At 31.2% G+C, this 23495-nt stretch overlaps 1 protein-coding gene across 1 annotated transcript; it reads right to left on the bottom strand.

The window, feature by feature from the left end:
* Positions 1 to 232: 232 nt before the first annotated feature.
* On the bottom strand, positions 233 to 21827 carry LOC127738704 (mitochondrial 2-oxodicarboxylate carrier-like). The gene is made up of 8 exons (XM_052250051.1): positions 21689 to 21827; positions 17511 to 17643; positions 16896 to 17025; positions 16164 to 16271; positions 14652 to 14813; positions 13357 to 13538; positions 5406 to 5458; positions 233 to 4288 (listed from the first exon to the last, which is right to left on the bottom strand). Exons 1-8 carry the CDS (start codon positions 21774 to 21776, stop codon positions 4227 to 4229), a joined length of 918 nt encoding a protein of 305 aa, XP_052106011.1. The 5' UTR covers positions 21777 to 21827; the 3' UTR covers positions 233 to 4226.
* Positions 21828 to 23495: the final 1668 nt, after the last annotated feature.

Genomic DNA, 23495 nt, shown 5'->3' with positions numbered 1-23495 from the left:
TGTGAGGTAGAACAATGCTCATGGCAGGTGGTTTCTACTCCAATCTTAATTGCCAGAAGGTCAGTGGTTTTCTCTGGACACTCTGGCCTCCCTTAACATTAAATACTGACTGCCCCTATATAGCCAAGAGTGCTGAAAGTGGTGTTAAACAACAACAATCAATCAATCAATCAATCTATTCTCCATAATGTAAGAATCTGTTATACTTCCCTCCATAAGAACAAAGTTCAAAGATATTTAATTCCCCTTTAATATCAATAGTCAGGCATTAAAATACAGTATATATACTAAATTTTAAAATATCAAAACAATTAACATTGCATGCCTTATACAAAAGCATTATCAAATCAATATATTTCAGTGTAAAGTGAGTAATGAAATAGTTGAGCATTCAGTGATTATCTCTTAAAAAATTCTTTAAATAACTAAAATTACAGATGTTTAGTAGCTAGACCTATCCTTTAAAGTCACAACATTTATATCTAAATATCAAATGCACTTCTGGTAAAATATTTTGAAATTCTTGTTATTTATTTTATTTTTTCTATACATTAAAACATACATAAATTCCCGTAACCAACCTTTCTTAAATTCTAAATTGATTAAACAATATCAATTAAGGATGTACTTAGGTGAGGTTTAGGAATTTGTGTCAAATGTTCTGACTCCTTGGTTTTTTTCCTACGATACAGGGTAAAATATTTTTCCCCATAACACCCATTTTTCTTTTCATATAAGACTTCAATAGCTCATAAAAGGTCATTTACCAAAATTAAAGCAGATTCTAGATTTCTTTTCTTTCGATTTGAGGCCCAAATAATACCAATGCAATTACAAGGTAAAAGTCTGTGTCAGCCTTTTCCCGCCATTTTTTAAAACTCAAATATCTCGAAAAGGAGCTCCATTACCTATCAATATTTTCAGCTTATTTTGTTCCTGAACTAATACTCTTCTGACTTATAGTATCAATTTTAACTTCTAGATTTTTTTTATTTCACCTAAGTACATCCTTAAGAAAAACATTTTGATATTTTTAATTTCAACAGAGATCTTCCTTATAAATTTTGTCGTTAATTAAGATATGTATTGAGCTCTCACCTTATAACCAAAATAGCTTTAACGGTATATAAATTTGTCTTAAGGTTCATATACATAATTGCCCTATAAAATATTACGATAGTTTTATTTCCCTTTTAAAAAATACATTTATAACTGTAAACTAAATACAAATAAAAACAAAACTAAGTGTATTGATCCAAAATGGAAAGAAAGAAAACAAAATAATTTTAAGAAGTTCAATAAGAAAAACAGTCATTTAACTAAAACAAAAATCAAACATATGTAATAAAATGACTGCATAACAAAACAAACCCTTCGAAAATGGAAAACAACAGCAATATCAACAATACACTCATCAAAAACCATAACAAAAAAAGTTACCAGTTAGGGAGCTACCATTTGATTTTTATAGGGGGGCTAGGATGAAAAATTTAACTAGATATCATTGAGATGGGAGCCATCTATGTGGGCCCTGCTGTGAATAACGTGTGGTAAAAATCTATCTTTACCATAGGACATTGGGTTACTGAAACCAAAGTTTTTGACCTTGACCTTTGACCTAGGAAGTTGTACATACATTATGACACACCCTCTAGTGGTGGTTAATATACATGTCAAGTATAAACTTTGAAATCATAACGGTTCTCTAGATATAGAGCAGACACAATCTTTACCATAGGACATGGGGTTGTCAACTGAAACCAAAGTTTTTGACCTTGACCTTTGACCTAGGAAGTTGTACATACATTATGACACACCCTCCGGTGTTGGTTAATATACATGTCAAGTATAAACTTTAAAATCATAATGGTTCTCAAGATATACATCGGACACAATCTTTACCATAGGACATGGGGTTGTCAACTGAAACCAAAGTTTTTGACCATTGACCTAGGAAGTTGTACATACATTATGACACACCCTCTGGTGTTGGTTAATATACATGTCAAGTATAAACTTTGAAATCATAATGGTTCTCTAGATATAGAGCTGATACAATTTGTTACGGACGGACAGACTGATCACTATAGGGCGACCCGCCATTCAGTGGGGCCCTAATAAAACAGAATGCAGTAATACACTATAACTGTAGACCTCTGCATCTACCACAATGCAAAGAGCTAATGGTGTCCAAGCTGCAGGTTGGACAGTGAACAACTGCCTTATAAAAAAACATTTTTTTCTGAGAGATATGTTTTTCAAAGAAGCTGATGTGATTTAAGTATAGTTAAGATGTTTGTAGTAATCTCCTTTATCCACTGCTTCAAGTAATGGCTCTTAAAACACCCTTTTTTAACATATCTAATACAGAAACATCAATGTGAAATAGTCATAAGTCTGATACTAATCTTGTGAACTAAACTAAATATATTTCCATGTTAAGAATAAACATATGGTAAGTAAAATGTATGTACATTTTGTTAACTGCTGCCTTTAAAATACATTAATAATAAGCATATTGTATTATCTAAATGTTAACTGAAATTATAACAATGATCAAATATGTAATTAGCAATGAATATAAAAATTGAAATTTCTTAAATATAGTATCATCAAAAAGTAACTGATTTCAGTGATATAGCTTTCTGCTTTATTTTCGTGGGTACCACTTTTCATGAATTGAGGAAAAGTTATATTTTTATGGATATTTTTATTGTCATGTCAAAGTCTGCATACAAGCCTTCAGGAAATTTAGACTTCATTGAATATCTAAATTTATGGTTCACATATACCCACAAATCAACGAAAATTAGTATCCCACAAATAATAATTCCACATCAGTATATTGAAGAAGACAAAGCAAGCTTTAATCAATTCACCTGCTAGCTATAGTTAACTTTGAGTTGTCTCCCTTGTTTGGAATGTAATTTGAGCAATGTTTACCTTGGTGATGCAATGATGATGAATTGAGTGTTTAACATCTTATGGCAAATATATCATACATATCAGGACAAGAACTATTAGGTACAGTATTCCACAATTGATTGATCAACATTTAAACGATTATAATGATTGAATATGATCATGATGATTGAATACGATTGATATGATCTTGAACTTGAAAACACAAGATGAGACAAGTGGTTGAATTGATCAACTCTTAAAGGATCGTTACAATTGAATACAATCTATATGATTGTGAGTCTTGAATACTTGAAATGAACAAAACAACAAAATGACCAGATATGCTCAGAAGCAAAAGCAGCACTATCTATAATTTTTCTCTCATATCACATGGATAACAATGTTTAAAATAGAAAATAAAGGATATAGTATTGATATACATGAGACAGCAATTTCTGGAAATAATAAACAATAATGATTTAATTTGATGTTCTTTATCTTGGCAGTTGCTGAAAAGTCTTCAAAGATGAAGTATGGCTATTTTTTACAGGTTGTTCTATTAGTGAACTAAATCATGACAAAATATTTTCTTCTTTTCATAGATTTCATAGAAATATACCGGTAGTTACCAATATATGTTTTACATGTATTAAAATCACAACATGTTAAAATATTTTTCTCTCTTTACTTAAATAAAAAAATTATTCTGTCTATTGTTGATATCTTCTTCTCTTAATGAAAACAAAATACAATAAAAAAAAAAAAGCCAATTACTGGTAATAACATTTAGGACTTTAGGAAAAGAATGAGTTTAAAGAAACGATGTCCAAAAGTCGTTTTTTGTAGCACTCAGTGCGGCTGGTAAAGGTTTTAGCTGTGTCATTTTTTGGAATATTACAATAAAATTATACAAAATAAAGCATTTTCATGATCCTGAGTTTAAAACATAAAAAGGGACTTTTTTAATACCATACTGGCTTTTTCACACAGATGCTATGTCAGTGTGTATGCTTAAAATATTTGAAAATAAATGAAAATTACAAAAAATTATCAAGTATTCCAACAAAGGTGTGTACAAAGTATAAACTCTAACAATAATATCTAGGATACAAAATCTACTGCTTACAAAAAATACTGTGTTTGATGAACCTGCAGTATAATAAAATCTACCACTTACAAAACACATTTTTAAATAAGTATATGAAATTCCACACAAATCTATAAGTAGAAATTATATTAAACTTGTTTTATAATAAAAAAAATATTTCTCTTTAGTGTAAATGAAAGCCCACAGTAATTTCATTCTTAACATCACTGTATCTTTAAAAGTTATTTTTCATCCACTCTAATGCATGTTCATTGACCAGCAACATAATGGCACCACCTGGAAAAGAAATTTATAAAATACAAAATTACAATACACACTTTCTGCATTTATTATTTCCTATTTTGCATTATATCAATAAAGTATGATGCAAATTTTTGATATCAACCAGACTCTTTGGAATTCATTTTTGGGAACAATGATTTATTTGTTGTTATAAACTGAAGAATGTTAGCCACACTGCAATAAGTCTTTGTATATCTATACTACTAAAGGAAGAGACCGATTTCATTGAGCCGCAACTCCACTGAAACCATACAAAGTCGGAAATATTTGTGATATGACGTATCAATGTAGTGTTTTGTACTTCCTAAATTTGTCTTTGAAACAATCTCTTTTCCACAGAAAAATCCAATTTTTGAGAAAAACCAAATTCGGAGTCCGTTATTGATCCATGTCTTATACGCTTTCGTGCATGCTCAGTTGACGTACTTTTTATTTTTATTTTCCAAACGAGATGAATGGGGTCGTTTGCATTATGTTCCTCATTTTCATCTCTTTAAAGAAATAGAATTAAATGCATTAACCCTGTCCAAATCCTTACTGTGTCCACACTCTTTGTTTCAACACTTGCCCAATTAAACAGCGATTTCCTGGGTATCTCCTAGTATTTGTAATTTAGAAAAGAGAGAGTTTATGGGTGGATGTACCAGGTTCTTGAGAAAAACATTCCTTGAAATTCTCACAATATATTGAAAGAAATAACAATTTTATTAATTCTCTTCATCTTGACTGTTGCAAACAAAACCTTGTCACATTCCAATGGCAGTAAAATTTTCTATTCATTCTGCATGCCAATCCCATTTCAAAGCCTGTCAAATGATATAAATCTGTACAACTTGTATATGCAGATATCTACAATATTTTTTGCTGGCTAGAATCAATAAACAATTATTAAATCTGGTGAACTTATGTCATGTATAGATCATCAAATTTTTTGCATTCATAAAAAATATTAACGATCGGTCACATTATGAAGTTATTTGGGTTCTTTTCATGGGTGAGCTAAAAACTGATAATCTTATTCTATCATATTGTTTGAGTATTTTTCCTGACTTTGAATTATAGTTTTCCCACATGTTTGGACCCTCAATGAAATAATATCTGCTTTACATACCTGGTCCTAATCGCAATACCTTTGGCAGTAGTCCTTTGTATAAAGCTAAATATCTGAAAATATTTATTTTAATTTATTAAACAGATTAAAGCATTGTGGAAAAATTTATAAAATAACAAGGAACATTTCAACTTTTGTAGTGAGTCATAAACTGTATATTATTTTTGCTTTTTTCTTAAAATTCAGTCCTTATTATTTGGTTCTGTCCTTCATTTAAATTTTTCATCTTTTATGTAATTTTTCAGTAACTAATGCTACCACTAATGTCTACTGCAGTGCATGAACAGGAATAGATCCAAGAGTGATTTACTCCTTTGTATCAGCCACTATATTACTTTCCAGATTTCCCAATGATGTTTTCACTAATATTTGCACTATTATAGATTTGGTATTGCCGATAATTTTCACTGTCTATCTCATATATATATAACAAGATAAGAAGTAAAATCACTAAAATTTGTAAAATTATATATCCTATAAAGAGTCATTTGATGATTTCAGTCATGTTGGTGATTTTGTAGGTCTAGTATTTTCTGTGTATCTATTAAAGTTTTCAAGATAACATGTGAAAATGCTATTTTTTTTACCAAAAAAATTAAAAAAATTTAAGGGAAATAACTCCTTGAAGAAGTAGCATGATGGTTTTAATCATATTGGCATTTTTGTAGATCTTGTATTGCTAAATCATATTTGCTGTTTATAGTTTTTGTGTATCTACAAAGTATTATAGTTAACAAGATCATAAGCAAAAACACAATTTTTTTTCTAAAAAAATAAATCATCGTTTTAGGTCAATTATTCCTATAGAGAGTCAACTATTGGTTTCAATCATGTGAGAAATTCTATAGATCTTGCATTACTGATTATTTTTCCTGGTTACGGTTTCTGCTTATCTATATAGTTTTCAAGATTATTACAAAAACACAAATAATAGTCAAATAAAATAACAGAGTTCCAATGTCCCCCATGTTGCACATATTTAATCTATCCAAGGTACAAGGGCAATATCTAGAAAACCTTTTTTTTTTTGTTCTTCAAAACAAATTATAATATACTATAATTTTTAAAAAAATCTGGCAAGAATTGTACCCGTGAGAGCGCTAACGAGGCCATTTTCGATAAATTTAATATTTCCAAGGGGCATAACTCTTTTAAAAAAGTATACTGGCCACCATTATAAAATTGTCCGAGATATTGCTGATATTAACCTATAGTATAAGTTTTATAAAAATGTGGCAAGAATTGTACCCTTGAGAGAGGTAACGAGGCCATTTTCCATAAATTTAATATTTCGAAGGGGCATAACTCTGTTAAAAAAAAGTCAATCGGCTACCATTACAGAACTTGTCCGAGATATTGCTGATATTAACCCATAGTATAAGTTTTATAAATATCTGAGAAGAATTGTACCCTTGAGAGCACTAACGAGGCCATTTTCCATAAATTCAATATTTCCAAGGGGCATAACTCTTTTAAAAAAAGTCGTTTGGCCACCATTATAGTACTTGTTCGAGATACTGCTGATATTCACCTATAGTATAACTTTTATAAAAATCTGAGAAGAATTGTACCCTTGAGAGCACTAAAGAGGCCATTTTCCATAAATTCAATATTTCCAAGGGGCATAACTCTTTTAAAAAAAGTGGATCGGCCACCATTATAGAACTTGTTCGAGATATTGCTGATATTAACATATACTAGTAGTATAAGTTTTATAAAAATCTGGCAAGAATTGTACTCGTGAGAGTGCTAACGAGGCCATTTTCCGTAAATTTAATATTTCCAAGGGGCATAACTCTTTTAAAAAAAGTCGTTTGGCCACCATTATAGGACTTGTTCGAGATACTGCTGATATTAACCTATAGTATAAGTTTTATAAAAATCTGCAAGAATTGTACCTGTGAGAGCACTTACAAGACCGGACAGACGGACGGACGGACAGACACCCTGTATTTCTATGTCCCCCACAAGGCATTCATGGGGGACAAAAATCATCATTAAAGGACATTTACCCCTATAAGGAGCCATCTGACAATTTTAGTGGATTGAAAAGTAGGTAGATCTTACATTCTGAATTTTTTGCCCTGTCAGATTATCTTAATCTACTAGTATTTTCATGATAATGGACAATTAACATTTCTCAAAAATGGTGATTTTTTTAAACAAAAACTAAGTTTTTTCCACAATTAATTTTTGTGAATTTTCACAAAAAATCTAATATGCACAACATCATGTTATGCATAACACCTGTTCAAATTTGTATCCATGCCCTACCAATACTAAGTACTTTTGGATTTTATGTGTTCATTAAATTATTGACAAACAATGATTGTAAATTAAGAATTTTTTCAGTGCAGTTATTTATACAAATAATGCTTTCAAAATAAAAAATGTGAGTTTTTAAATTTGCCACACCTAAATAATAATAATAAAAGCATATAAAAACAATATCTGTTTTTAAAGTAATAGGTAGATTGAAAACTATAGGGCTTCTGCCTCCTCAATGCAGGACCCTAATTAATATCTATATAATATGAATGCCAAAATAAATAAAGTAATTATAATTATAACACAAGTGAAAATTGATTGATAGAAAACCTTTTACTTTAATAAAGGGTACAAAATACTAGTATGCTTGGAGGAATATGTAAAACTATTAGTGCTTACATTTCACCTTTATAATTAGTAAACAAAATCTATTTTAAGTAAAAGTGACCTTGATCTTTGACCCATTGAACCAAAAAATCAATAGGTTTCTTCCTCAACAATATAACTTCCATATGTACAATTTCAATCAATCAAGGGAAACTCAAGAAACCATCTGAAAACCATTAAAAAAAATATCTATTTTTAGTAAGTGACCTTAACATTTGACCTGTTGACCCCAAAATCAATAAGCTTCATCCCCTTTCCTTTATTTTCCACCTGTACAAGTTTCATACCAATCAAGCAATGGAAACTGAAGTTACCATTTGGAAACTATTTTTAATAACTCTGACCTTGCCCTTTGACATATTGACTCCTAAGTACATAGGCTTTTTTCCCTTCCCTTTAACTTTCAAATGTATCAGTTTCCTTCCAATCGATCAAGTAATACTCAAGTTGTAATCCAGAAAGATAAAGAGGGGAGGACAGACAGACAGACAAAGCATTTACTACATGCTCCTGAAATTTTTTCAGGACCATAAAAAAGTAAATTTTCTACCATATAAGGCACCATTACAGGATAAGAATGGATAATGAAATTTATGAATCTCATCTGAATAATATATGGAAGATTAACTATACAAAGACATGTGAATCAATCCTAAACTACCATAAGAATACTTGAACAAATTGTACTGAATAGTATTTTTTCATTATAAAAGAACTTCTCAAATACTTCATATCTAGCCTACTTTTCTTTTCAAACCTTCTGTAAAAATAATTGTAACTGCTCAATTTGTTCAAATTCATCATACTTTACTGATATTAGTCCTTTAAATATTTGAACAATAAAAAACGTTATTTTGTAGTTACAAAATCATGTAAATGTAATAACTTTGTTAGTATTTTACCTGTAAAAATTATCTTAAAATCTATTTTTGAATCACCAATAGTTACTGGATATGATATAAAAATGGCACTTTCTCAGGTTATAGGGAAAGCACAGACTCCAGCTGTGTGTCAGTTCTGTGAAGAATCCTCGGAGATTAAGTGGAAGTGTATTAACTGTGAACTATTTCTATGTCAACTGTGCTGTTCAAAGATACATAGTAAAATCAAGGCATCAATGGAACATGAAATTATAAATCTAAAAGATTTTGAAACGGAGGATTTTGTCACTTCCATACGGAAAGTTGACCTTGAAAACATGGTATGTACAATCCATGGAAAACAAAAGTGCTTTGTCTTTTGTAAAGATTGCAGTCAGCTTGCTTGTTCCAAATGTTTAAAGGAGACACATAAACTGCATGACTATGAAGCCCTTGATGAAGTATATAATGATATCATCTGTGAAATGAAAAAAGTCATGAAAGAATTTCAATCCAAACTTCAGTTCTTTAGAAATGAAAAGGACAAACTGCAAAAATATCTTTTGGATGGGGATAACAGTTTTCAGGAAACAAGGAACATAATTCTGCAAACTGAGATAAAAATGAAAGATGCCATTTCAAAACATACCAGAGACCTCTTACAAAAACTTGAAGCAAAATGGAAACCATCAGAAAATATGATAAAAAAGGAACTTTCTGCCATGAAAAAGAATGAGGAGGAGTTGGAAACCAGGAAAAACAATCTAAGCCAAACACTGCTGTCTCATCAAGTGGCAGACATTTTCTCTACAAATAAAACCTTAGATAAGACATTGCCAAAATATTCAGTTAAACAATTCAAACTGAATAAGACAAAGTTCATTCCAAGCAATACATCAGTAAATATAGGAAGTCAGATGTTTGGTAGTCTTTATACAGTTCCAGACTTGAAACTCATAGACACTTATCAAAGTGATGTTGAAAATGTAACAAATATACTTTTCTGTAGTGACAATACTGCATTCATAGGACGGTATTACAGTGGAAAAATACAGAAAGTAAAATTCATAAATCAATATAAAAGTTGAAAAGAAATTCAGATAACAGTTAATGATATGGCAAAGACACTAGAGGGAGAAATACTTTTATCGTGTCAAGATATTGATCTGAAACTATATACCAAGGATGGACAATTAAAAATATTCAAGTCCTTTTCTCCCTTAAAAATGTTATGTGTTCATGTAACTAAAGATAATAAGATAATAGTAGGGTTGTCAGAATCTGACCCTGTTAGATTACCTGCACCAAAAGATAGTAGCAGAAAACTTTTGATTATGAACCAGGATGGTGACATACAACATACTATTGAATATGATAAAGACAATGAGAGACTCTTAAACTTTCCTTGTAGAATCCAAACTTTCAATAAGAAGATAGTGGTTATAGATGTTATAAACAAAAAATGCAAGGGTAGGGTAGAAATGTTAGATAACGGGGGACAATTGCATTGGACCTACAATGGATGTAATGGTCTCAATTCTGCCCAGTTCAAATTTTATCCAAGAGATGTGGCAATAACCTCTGATGATATGATCTTAGTTTCTGATTGTGCAAATCATGCTATACATATATTAAATCCTGCTGTGGAAGTTGTTGTATGTAAGGATGTCGCAAGCTTAGGAATAGAATTACCTTTAAGTCTTCATATTAAATCCTGCTGGGGAAGTTGTTGTATGTAAGGATGTCACAAGCTTAGGAATAGAATTACCTTTAAGTCTTCATATTGACAAAAAAGGATTTTTATGGATTGGATGTAATACATTGAGGGAAGACATAAGTAAGAAGGCTAAGATAAACTGTGTTAAACTAACTTAACTTGGAGGCATCAGTCGAAGCTAATGAACATCTACGTTTCCTTTGCACAGTAACTCTCATTTATGCAGAAAAAATAATAACTGTTCAAATGTTACATAAAGATTCATTAATCAGATATAAATTATGTAATAAACAAGAGTGCACACGCTGAAATTTTTCATCTGCTTTACTTATTTATGATTGAATTTATGATGAAAGTCTGTAATATGAAGGTTTTACTACAACATATACAAGTATCATTTAACTTAACAATATCAATAACCTTAATCATTCCATACACCAAATATAGTGGTCCTTTCACTTACAGTACCTGAGAAATAGATTAATTCACAAAATCTTAACATTGACTAATGAACCATGAAAATGAGGTAAAGGTCATATGAACCCTGCCAGACGGACATCTTACAATCATTCAATATACCAAACATAGTTGACCTGTCACTGATAGTATCTGATAAACTGACAAAACAATAAAAACTAATCATTGACCAATGAACCATGAAAATGAGGTCAAGATCATATAAACCCTGTCAGACAGACAACAGACATGTATACACCTTACAATCATTCCATACACAAAATATAATTAACCTTTTGCTTATATTATAGTATCTGATAAAAAGACAAAATAAAAACTTAACATTGACCAAAACACCATGAAAATGAGGTCATGGTTATATGAAACCTGCCAGACAGACATGAACACCTAAATCTCATTCCATGCACAAAATATAGTGGCCCTATTGCTTATAGCAAAAGAAATAGATCAAACCACAAAAACTAAACATTGTCCAATAAACCATGAATATGAGGTCAAGGTCAGATGAAACCTGCCAGTCGGAACATGTACACTTTACAATCATTGCATACATCAAATATAGTTGACCTATCGCTTATAGTATCTGAGATATGGACTTGACCACACAAACTTAACCTTGATCAATAATCCATGAAATGAGGTCAAGGTCAGGATTACCCTGTCTGACAGACATGAAGACCTTGCAAGGAACCTATATACCAAATAAAGTAAGCCTATTATTCATAAGTGAGTATTTCACATGAAAAAACTAGAGACTCTCAAGAGCCTGTGTCGCTCACCTGTATTTACTGATGCTTTGGAAATCATGTAAAATAAGGTTAAAATCATAATTAATAGTATTAGATATTAGATATTAGATATTATAATGATATCTAAGATAATAACAAAAAACTGCAAAATTTTTGTAAAATTACTAACTCAGGGGCAGCAACCCAACAACAGGTTGTCGGATTCGTCTGAAAATTTCAGGGCAGATAAATCTAAATCTGATGAACATTTTTGCCACCTGTCAGATTTGCTCTAAATGCTTTAGTTTCAGAGATATAAACCAAAAACTGCATTTTACCCCTATGTTCTATTTTTAACCAAGTCGGCCATGATGGTTGGAAGGCGGGGTCATCGGACAAATTTTTCAAACTAGATACCCTAATAATGATTATGGCCAAGTATGGTTAAATTTGTCTCAGTAGTTTCAGAGAAGAAGATTTTTGTAAAAGATTACAAAAATTTACAAAAAATTGTTAAAAATTGACTATTAAGGGCAATAACTCCTAAAGGGGTCGACTGACAATTTTGGTCATGACAACTTATTTGTAGATCTTACTTTGCTGAACATTATTGCTGTTTACAGTTTATCTCTATCTATAATAATATTCAAGATAATAACCAAAAACTGCAAAATTTCCTTAAAATTACCAATTCAGGGGCAGCAACCCAACAACAGGTTGTCAGATTTGTCTGAAAATTTCAGGGCAGATAGATCTTGACCTGATAATCAGTTTTACCCTTGTCAGATTTACTCTAAATGCTTTGGTTTCAGAGATATAAGCCAAAATCTACATTTTACCCCTATGTTCTATTTTTAGCCATGGTGGCCATCTTGGTTGGTTGGCGGGGTCATCGGACACACTTTTTAAACTAGATACCCTAATGATGATTGTGGCCAAGTTTGGTTAAATTTGGCCCAGTGGTTTCAGAGGAGAAGATTTTTGTCAAAAAGCTAACGACGACGGACGACGGACGACAGACGCCAAGTGATGAGAAAAGCTCACTTGGCCCTTTGGGCCAGGTGAGCTAAAAATGTTTTTTTTTTTCTTTCAAGCAGTCACTGAACCATGAAAATGAGGTGCATACAACATATGACAGACAGAAACATAAGGTATCTGCATACAAGGCATGAAGCCTCAGGTCTTCTTCCTTATGAATTCTAAATTTTTTTAGATTGACAAATGTACCATTGGTTTCCTTCACAAACAAGGCTGACTACCTAATTGTCCCAATTGTTGTTAAGAAGGTCATTTCAAACATCAATTAAAACATCAATAAAAAATCAAACAATTCATAATAAGACAGGGTTACTGCAATTATATATAAATATTGACCATGTGTGACAGCTACTGATGTTTATGTCACCATTTCAAGCAAATTATTCAAGTACAAATGCCAAGTTATATTCCACACTCACATTGGTTACATTCTACAATGAATATTACATTGATATAAAATAAAAGAGCATCTTTACCCTTCTTCCCTATATACTGTTAGCATAGTAGCAAAACAACTTCTATATTTAACTTGTCCTGGTACTGGCTGAGGTCCTTGGATACGACTCTTAGCGACATCAAATGGAATGTTTATACAGGAAGCCAGAGTACCAGCAATTAAACCAATCAAAAACTTTCTACAGAATTCTGTAAAAGGATCCTGAAATAGAAATTGAATCACATAATAGAACCTTTGAAAATTTGAAAATATACTGATATCACAAATCATGGTTGTTTTTATTTGTTTATTCTAATTTTGTTTTCACAATGGCTAAATACTGTAAACCAACTTATTTTCAAATTTAGCCCTTTTCAGTGGACTTCACATAAATTTATATTTGCATTTATCTAATTTTCTTGATGTATTTATATAAGGGAAGACCCAAGTATTACATTTTCGTGACACTTTATATTCGGGTTATTTTTCTACTTGCGAAAGTCGTGAAAATTAGTTTACAGTACTTTAAAAATCACACAAAATTTAGCTGTATTCGAAATATATTGTCCTTTAACAGGTAGTACAGAAAGTGTTATTTGCAGGATTGAGTATATTTCTTCTCCAAGAACCATTTGGTTTAATAGTTTACATTGTACAAATATTTTCCCTGCTCTACTTTAAGTTTGGATGTTTATATGAAATACGTGTACTTAGGTAAATAACTCTTCCTTGGAATTAGTTTTGCAATGTTATGTACATTTTAAAAGAGGTAAAAGAATCCTAACCTTCGGAATTATCATCTATATTCTCCATCAGTTTCATCATTTTTACAGAAGGATATTTATACAGAAACATTTTATGCCCTTATATTTTGATATATACCCCCACATCTCTTTTTATTTTTATGATGTGTCTTCATGTGGGTGTCTTCATGTGGTCTGGTACCTTGTAAGTTAGCACATAAAAAAATCTGACACAGTGTGCCGATTTCGTACAAAGCAGAGTATATTCAACTTCAATTTAAACATGTTATCATCCTAAATATAGATGTAATATTTGTTGCTTGATATCATGCGGCAATCAATCAATCAATCAATCAACAGTACAACAGAACAATGGATTACATTTTTTTTTCTATTACACCCAAATTTGCCACTTTTAAGGCAATTTTCTGGATTTAACCTATCAGTAATGCTTTGAGCTTAAATTCATCAAAGGTCCAGAATGTAAGAATACAAGGGGAGATTTGCCAAAACCATTAACAATCAACATTGCCTAGGGATGAATTGCATTCTTTAGGTTTTGATAAAAGAAGGTGTATTGTACTGACATTACCTCATATTGTGGAACAATGCCTTTTACATTATGATAAAAACTAAAGTAGATCATATTGAAAACACCATGACGTCCTAATGTTGCTGTCATTCCCTTGCTAGCAAAATATCTGACACCATGCTCTTTGATTATTTCTCTGGCTGTAGCATATGTACTTTTTTGCTAAAACATAATAAAAAAAAAACTTTTCAGTTTATATCTATATCTGTCAATCACTGCAATGACACAAAAAAAAATGTTGTTGCTCATCTTAAAGCAAAATTATAAATTTTTGTTTCAGCATAAATTCAGAAAATTTTGCATTGTTTTTATTTTTGAGAAAAATTGTGACTGGATAGGTTAATATCTGCCAGCATCAATCATAGGATTTTGAGTTTATCATCAACTCATCAGTGAAGCCAGATCCAGAAAATAGAATATCTTAACAGATGACAACTATTTAACTTAAATATTGACTTATTTGACTCCTGTCCAAAGTCAGGAGCCTGTAAATCAGTCATTCTCATTAGGTCCTGACTGTCTTATTTGTTTTTAACATAATCAGGCAGTTGGTTTTCTCTTTTGAATTTGTTTCACACTTTTCTTAGTGTAAAAATATTTCATTAATTAAATTCAAGTTAAATAATATACACAATTTGGCATTAACATATTATAAATACTATTGAATAATTTACATTTTTTCTTGCTTGGCCTTTTAAGGTATGAGTTTTGCTCATTGTTGAAGGCAATACAATGCCCTATAGTTGTTTACATCCTCGTCCTTTGGTTTCTGGTGGATAGTTGTCTTATTGACAATAGTACCACATCTCAATATTTTTATGCCAGAAAACTAAAATAAATACTTGATGTACATTTTTATGAAACAGTAAATATAATGGACCAAATTTTACTGTGTTTATACAATAAGCTTTGCCTTTTCACAATATCAATTGATCAAATTATTTTTTTTCAAATTGCAGTTTGAAATTATCTCTTCAAACTGATCAACTGGCATGACTGGTAAATTCTGTTTAGCCCATTGCTTAAGTGAAAGGTTGTTAGAATAATAAAGCAGGTGCAGTGTAATAAACATATTCTTAGCATCCATCATCTGTTGTATAAACATTATAAAGAGGGGATCATATTCATTAGGGTTGTAATGGGGGTACCTTCATGACAAATAACGGTAAAAATTCTTGCCAAATGACATTAACAGTAATTTTTGGTGCATGACGACAAAATGTACACTTTCTTTTAGACGATAAAAAAATCGACTGATTTTGACGAATCACGTTAATTTTTTTCCAAAAATAACTGTAACGATAATTATTTGAGACCTCTGACGAATCATGCTAAGGATATTTTGACGAATCACGTTAAAATTTTAACCAATTTGACACTAACGGTAGCCGAAAATGACCGTTTGACGCCTGACGGTAAAGGGCATTCCTACCCTCATTCATAGCACATTAAACAAATTCTACCCTTGTAAACATTAAATCAATAATACAGAAATGCATTGATTGTACTTACCTCAGAAATTGTACCCCTCTCAGATTGTAATTTAACTTTTACTACTTCAAAAGGATTTATAATAACAGCTTCTGTAAGGCCTGATGATAGACCTGCTAATGTAAACACCTAAAATTAAATGAAGAAAATAGTGAAACAACTAACAGGTACTCTTGATATTATTACCTTTGCTGCTTATGTAGACATTCAATAGAATTTTTAAAATGTGACAAAACCATTGTTAATACCTTACACACCATACATTATTCTGAGGCCAAGCAATATAAAACATGGAAAAATGAGGTACAACTAGAAGATATTTCAGATGTCATCAACAAGCCTTTGTAAAGATAAGATAATCTTTATTTCATACTCAAAAGATCCATATATATATATATATACATAAAACAAGTTTAAACAGGATACAATGTTAAAATATTTACAGCATTAATTATTTTATAGTTAATTCTATTCCTACTTAATTTGAATTTGGCAAAACCTTCTCAAATTTGATTCATGTACATTCCATAGAGTCAAATGTAAATTGTCTACAAGGAAATTGCTGTTTAAAAAAATACCTAAGATGACTGCACATAGTTAGCAAACATTGGTACATTCCTGAAGTTGAACTATGATCTTGACTATCTTGTGAAAATATGTATCTTACCAAAGATTATTATCAAATAAGAACTAGATATGTCTGAAGATGATAATGTAGAACGATGCACACTTTTTAAAAATAAAATAACTTACCACACCCTGAGATAAGAATGAATTATATGAATACATTGTTTTATACTGCTCAAATGTGAAGAATTTTACAGCTCTTTTTGGCATCTCTGCACACAGCGGTGGTAATATACCTTTATAAAAGGATAATGCACTGAAAAAATAAGGAAATAATGGTCACATGAGACCTATAGTGGCTTACATCTACATCATTTGGTTTCTGGCAATTATACCATATCTTCTTATTCTTATAAATATGGATGGCATACCAAGAAATAGTTGACAGAATTCTTCCTTTCATAAGAACATTAATTCTTTAGTTTGACATGAGGAATTTTGCTTGTATATTTATGCATTCAACAAAAAAATAATATTTGACAATTCTATACCATAATGGGTCCTGGTATAAGAAATCATGAATTGAAAATCATAAATTTGAACAAAAAGTCACAACTTAACCTTTTCTTTCAAAATTAATGAAAATGTACAAAATACAGATACAACTCTCAAAATATTATGGAAAATTAACCCATTCTACATTGAAGAGTATTTTTCGTTAATAAAATAGTATCAAATGAATAAATTACATATGATACAATGTAGTATCATGATATTAGAATTACCAAAATATCAATTTACCCTTCTTGTCTGTACATTTTTTTAAAACAATCTGCTAGTGAGGTGTATCTGTGTGGGTCATCTGGTCCTCTCTGTATTTGAAATCTTGTTTTGATTAAGTCTAATGGATGCATTATGGATACCTCCACAAAGCCTGAAAAACAAATACAGTACAGTGGACTCCAATTAATTGTAAATGTATTCAAAACACAAAATATTTCAGATCTCTTTTCAATTCAAAATTCAATTTTCTTATCAATTTTCCAGAATTTAAAACTATTCCAGATTCAAATTATTCTTTGTTTAAAAATGTGTGGCAAGTTATTACTCTGTCTTATACCATGTCATTACTCTGTTTATATACCATGTCATTACTCTGTCTATATACCATGTCATTACTCTGTCTTATACCATGTCTGATTACTCTGTCTGTATACCAAGTCATTACTCTGTCTGTATACCAAGTCATTAATCTGTCTATATAAATGATATTCAAAGTCATTACTTGTCCATATACCAACTCATTACTCTGTCTTTTTCCCAAGTCATTTCTCTGTCTATAAATCAAGTCATTTCTCTGTCTATATACCATGTCATTACTCTGTCTATATACCAAGTCATTACTCTGTCTGTATACCAAGTCATTAATCTGTCTATATAAATGATATTCAAAGTCATTACTTGTCCATTTACCAACTCATTACTCTGTCTTTTTGCCAAGTCATTTCTCTGTCTATAAATCAAGTCATTTCTCTGTCTATATACCATGTCATTACTCTGTTTAAATATCAAGTCAGTACTCTGTCTTATACGAAGTCATTACTCTGCCTATATCATGTAAATACCAAGTCATTACTCTGTGTATACACCAAGTCATCACTCTGTCTATACACCAAGTCATTACCTTGTGTATACACAAAGTCATCACTTTGTCCTTACACCAAGTCATTACTCTGTTTACATATCAAGTCAGTACTCTGTCTTATACCAAGTCATTACTCTGTCTATATCATGTAAATACCAAGTATTTACTCTGTCTATACACCAAGTCATTATCCTGTCTATATATCAATTCATTACCCTATCTTCATATCAAGTCTTTACCTTTTCGACATACCAAGTATTTATCCTGTCTTTATACCAAGTCATTATCCTGTTCTAATATCAAGTCATTACCATCTATGTACAAAATCAAAATATAACACTTTCTTTAAATCATGTCATTGTCCTGTCTATATACCAAATCATTACGCTATCCATATACAAAGTCATTACCCTGTCTATATACTACAAATGTACTAAGTCATTACTCTGTCTGTAAACAAAGTCATTACAATGTTTATACAGTAACACCAATTCCTAATCCTGTCTATATCTGTATAAATCAAATCAAATCAAATCAGTTTATTTCCTAAACAATTACAAGCAAGAGAATAAAAAAAAAGACAACCATATACACATTCGTTATAGACAATACATGCATTAAACATTATTATATGAATAAATAACATGTACAAGAGAAGAGCCAGCTGTGTGAAAGAGAGATAACTTCACTCTACATAATGTCAGTAAAACCTGCAGTTACATATTGTAGGTGTGTCAGTTCGGTAAATTCATTTTCCAAATTTTTGTCTTGTTTCGAAACTTATGTTCAGGTATTTGCATAAAGATGTTTTAAAGCGTTTGTCGTCATTTGACATAATCAAAATGAATAAATTCTATAGTAAAATTGGTAATGTAAAATTGGTATTATCAATTTTGGATAATTGATAAAATATATATGTAGGACTCTAAAGTGTGATGGTACTCTAAAGTGCAATGGTCTCGCTAAAGTACGATGGTCTACGCTGAAGTACGATGGTGTCTCACGATAAAGTGTGATGGTTGTTTGTTTGCTAAAGTACAATAGTATATCAAGCTAAAGTGCAATGGACCAATAGGGTAAGGTTCCAGGGATTAAAATGTTAAAGTACATCGATTTTATAAAATATTCTTTTTGCAAAAGCTAGTATGCTAAGGTATAACATATGTGATAGGCTTTATAATATACCGGTAGGCTTAAGTGATTGTTTCTAAATTTAGAAGACCAACCACTTAATAATTGCTAAAAAGGTAATTAAGGTGTCACAAAATACTGTATTTCCTGTTAAATGAATTTTTAACAATTCGCGCGTATTAAATATTTGGATAATTGGTGTAGCTTGCCGTTCACACAGTCTATCAATAATCTGAACCCCCCCCCCCCCCCCCCCCCTTTACAGTCGTCATTGTAAATCACAAATACAAAATGCGTTCATTGTCGGAATAAGTACCCGGGTAACATTTATTTGTACAAGCTTTAATTTAAATGCGAAATAAATGCAATATTCGCCAAGCTTTCTCCTTTTTCGTAACGAGTACAAATACATGTTATATTTTCCTACAATGTACAAACTAATGTTTTAGCCTACAATTTATAATTTTACTGACGTTACTTTTTAATAAAATTGACAATATTTTAACGGGGATCGCAAAGTAAACTGCAATGTAAACAATGATTTAATTGTATCTGTTCACTTCCAATAGAAGCAGGATACAGGATACCTATGCGTATGCTATTTTGTAGCTATACAGTAAAATGGTCGACTGCAGGACACAAGTCATTCTTCCAGCACCCAAAAAAAAACAACACATTTGGTTCAGCCGACAAAGCATGTTTAGGTCTGAAATTTAGTCATGGACATTTGGTTTAAAAGTTGTTTATCAAATATTCCTAATTTATCTGCCAGTATATTCATTTTTGGTTTATATAAATGACTGTTAACGTCATAATCCAACTACGTTTCCTACGTCTATACTTTCATGGACCTCAGACTTTAGTGTATGGAGGCATCACACTTTAGCACACACCATGGCACTTTAGAGTGACCATCGTACTTTAGCGTCCTCATTGCATTTTAGAGTCCTACATATAGACTATCAAGTTAAACATTTCTTGACATTCATTACAGTCAGTTTCAATTCTTAATTTGTGATTACTCAATCTCTATTTGTTAAGAATTTGACAATCATCAGGGATTCTACAATGTACCATACAGAAAGCAGAGGCTGATCTAAGGAGGGCAGGGGGCCAGTGCCCACCTCATGGAGCTACATAAATGGTCTGCGGCGTCAACAATTAGGTTCAGTCTGTGGTTAAAGTTTTTTTGGACATCAATAACTTTGTTAAACCTACATGAAATTAGATGAAATTTGGACAGAAGCTTTGTTTATGACCATAATACAGTATTCAGAGCAAAATTTTTAAAATATTTATTTTCATTTTTCCGTATTTTACTGATAAATGGACTTGTTTTTTTTTACAGTTAAACATTCATATTCAGTTTAAGTTTAAAGTTTTTCAGTCATCAATAACTTTGTCAAACCTTCATGGAATTTGATGAAATTTAGACAGAAGCTTGTTTATGTCCAAAATACGGTATCCAGAGCAAAATTTTGAAAATATTTATTTTCATTTTTCTGTATTTTACCGATAAATGGACTTAGTTTTTTTTTACATTTAACAAATAGATAGAGTCTGGGGTTGAAGTTTGTTACACATCAAATACTTTGTCAAACCTGTATAGAATTTTATGAAACTTATTTATGATTAAGAGATAATACAGTTAACATTTACTGACAGTTTGGGATTAAATTGACATGATCAGTTTGTTAACCTTCATGGATTGTTATGAAACTTGGACAGAAGCTAGTCTTCAAGACCATAAATAGCATCTAAAGAGAAAGTTTGAATCTCTAACATTCTGTATTTTACTGATAAATGGACTCACTTTTTAAGTCATAATTACACTTTTGTACTGACAGCAGCAATCATAGGCGAGACACAGGGTTCCGCGGAACCCCTTACAAATTTAAAAAAAATATTTTTTGTATAAAATACAGGAAAATCAATTAACACATGATTAATATTTTATAAAGATTTTTAAAAACAATGCATACATTTTAATGGTACAAGTTTATAGTAGTACGAGTTCGCAATGGTACTATTTCGCAGTGGTACGAGTTAACATTGGTACGAGTTGACTTTTAGTGGTTCGAGTTGACATGGTAAGAGTTTGCAATGGTACAAGTTAACTTGCTTCCATAGTCATAGAGATCCTTTGCCTTTGAAAATAAATTTAATATGACATTCTATTTTTAAGTAATTGTTAGATCCTCACCAGCACAACCACCAGCCAGAAACTGCATTAAACCTAACTTAGCAGGGCTGTGCTGTGTCATTTCAACGGTTTCTGGTGCCGCAGTCATGGTCAGAAGTGAATCGGTTCCACGTTCCGTGTGGTGTGCTACTTATTAACCTCTGGGCCGGGAGAATTAATTTGATTAATATTGTGAGTTGATATGCAATGTAAATAAAGAAATAGAGAATTATGTCGTTCTGGTCATTAAATTGAAATAGGATTTTCGATTCAACATAAAGAAAATTATTTTAACTCATAACGTCAAATAACTTTTTTGAACAAAATTATTGGTCCCTATTCATAGTTGAAAAGGTGTTTTTGTTCAGGAGTGATTTCTTTTTATCAGAAGCATCTTAACAACACTGAACTTTTAGTTACCTCCCTTGAATTGGCCAAGGTTGGTATTTTTTTGGTTGCAGTCATTTAGATTTTATTATACCTTTATACCTTTATCTTCGGGTCCTTAAAATAAGCCAAAGGCTTCTACTGACCCCTCATCTTGGATTGTCGTAATGCAATTTCTCCTCTCATAATAAACGCATAATAATATATTTATATATATTATACTTATTAAACAGGTCAGGAATAACCACCAATTGGTGGATTATACCTCAATTGACGTATAATCCACCAATTGACATATAATGGTATAGACCAATTGACGTATAATTATTTGTTTTTCAAAGCAAATTATTCAACCAAAATGGAGCATTGTTTTCTTAAAACCATATTATTGTATGAAAACATGTCAAACATTCCTAGTTTAGTATAGTGACATAACATATTGCATTTAATCAGTAATTGTATTTGCAGTTTCTTCTATTGTTATCTTGTCAATTCTTGATTGGCAAATTTACCACTAATCACCTGTCAATGGACATCAATACTGTCTTCAGTCATGTGATTATGAGTACAACTCCACAGGTGAATGAAGCTCTTTGTTAATACTTGACTTGCATTATTAAAAGTCAATCATGGTCAATAGTACAGATGTTTCAACAAAAGAATTGTTGTACACATGCATTCTAAAGAGATGCAGCAGGCTTTGACAAAACTGAAACTTTCGGAGGACTCAATAATGGTCATGAAATAGGTTGTAAGTTGCAAAATGATGCTCCTATCTCACTGTTTTCTCACACTAGCATTTTATAACAAAAAAACTTGCATTATACGTCAATTGGTCTATACCAATATATGTCAATTGTTGGATTATACGTCAATTGAGGTATAATCCATCAATTGGTGGTTATTCCTGACCTGTAAAAATCGAACTTATTTAGGTGTGCTCAGCTTAACAATTAACATGAACATATAAATTTATATGGGTTCCAATTCTCGCCATTTAACTCTGACTTAAATTTATTCAAAGTCTTTGCCGTCACTGTTAAATCTGACAGGTTATTCCACTGATCAATCCACTACTCTAATTGAAAAAGTATTTAGTCTATGTGTCGTCTTACACTGTTTCTTAAAGAGTTTTAATGAGTGACCTCTAGTATTATTAGATGATGCTAAAGTAAATAAGCTCATCCAGTTTATATCATCTATATCATGCAACGCTTTATATACTTGTATCATATCATTTCTATCCCTACAATATTCCAAGGTTGGCAATCCCAATGAGCGTAATCTATCTTCATAACTTAAATGATTTATATTCTTTACGAGTTTAGTGGCCCTTCTTTGGACAGATTCCAATTTACGAATATCTTTTTTACGGTGCGGAGACCAAACACATGTAGCATATTCCAACAGTGGACAAACAATTGACTTATAAAGAGTAAGA

The sequence above is a fragment of the Mytilus californianus genome, unplaced genomic scaffold, assembly GCF_021869535.1.
Source record: "Mytilus californianus isolate M0D057914Y unplaced genomic scaffold, xbMytCali1.0.p SCAF_4, whole genome shotgun sequence".
Taxonomy (NCBI): Eukaryota; Metazoa; Mollusca; class Bivalvia; order Mytilida; family Mytilidae; genus Mytilus; species Mytilus californianus.
This window is presented reverse-complemented; position numbering and strand designations above follow the sequence as displayed.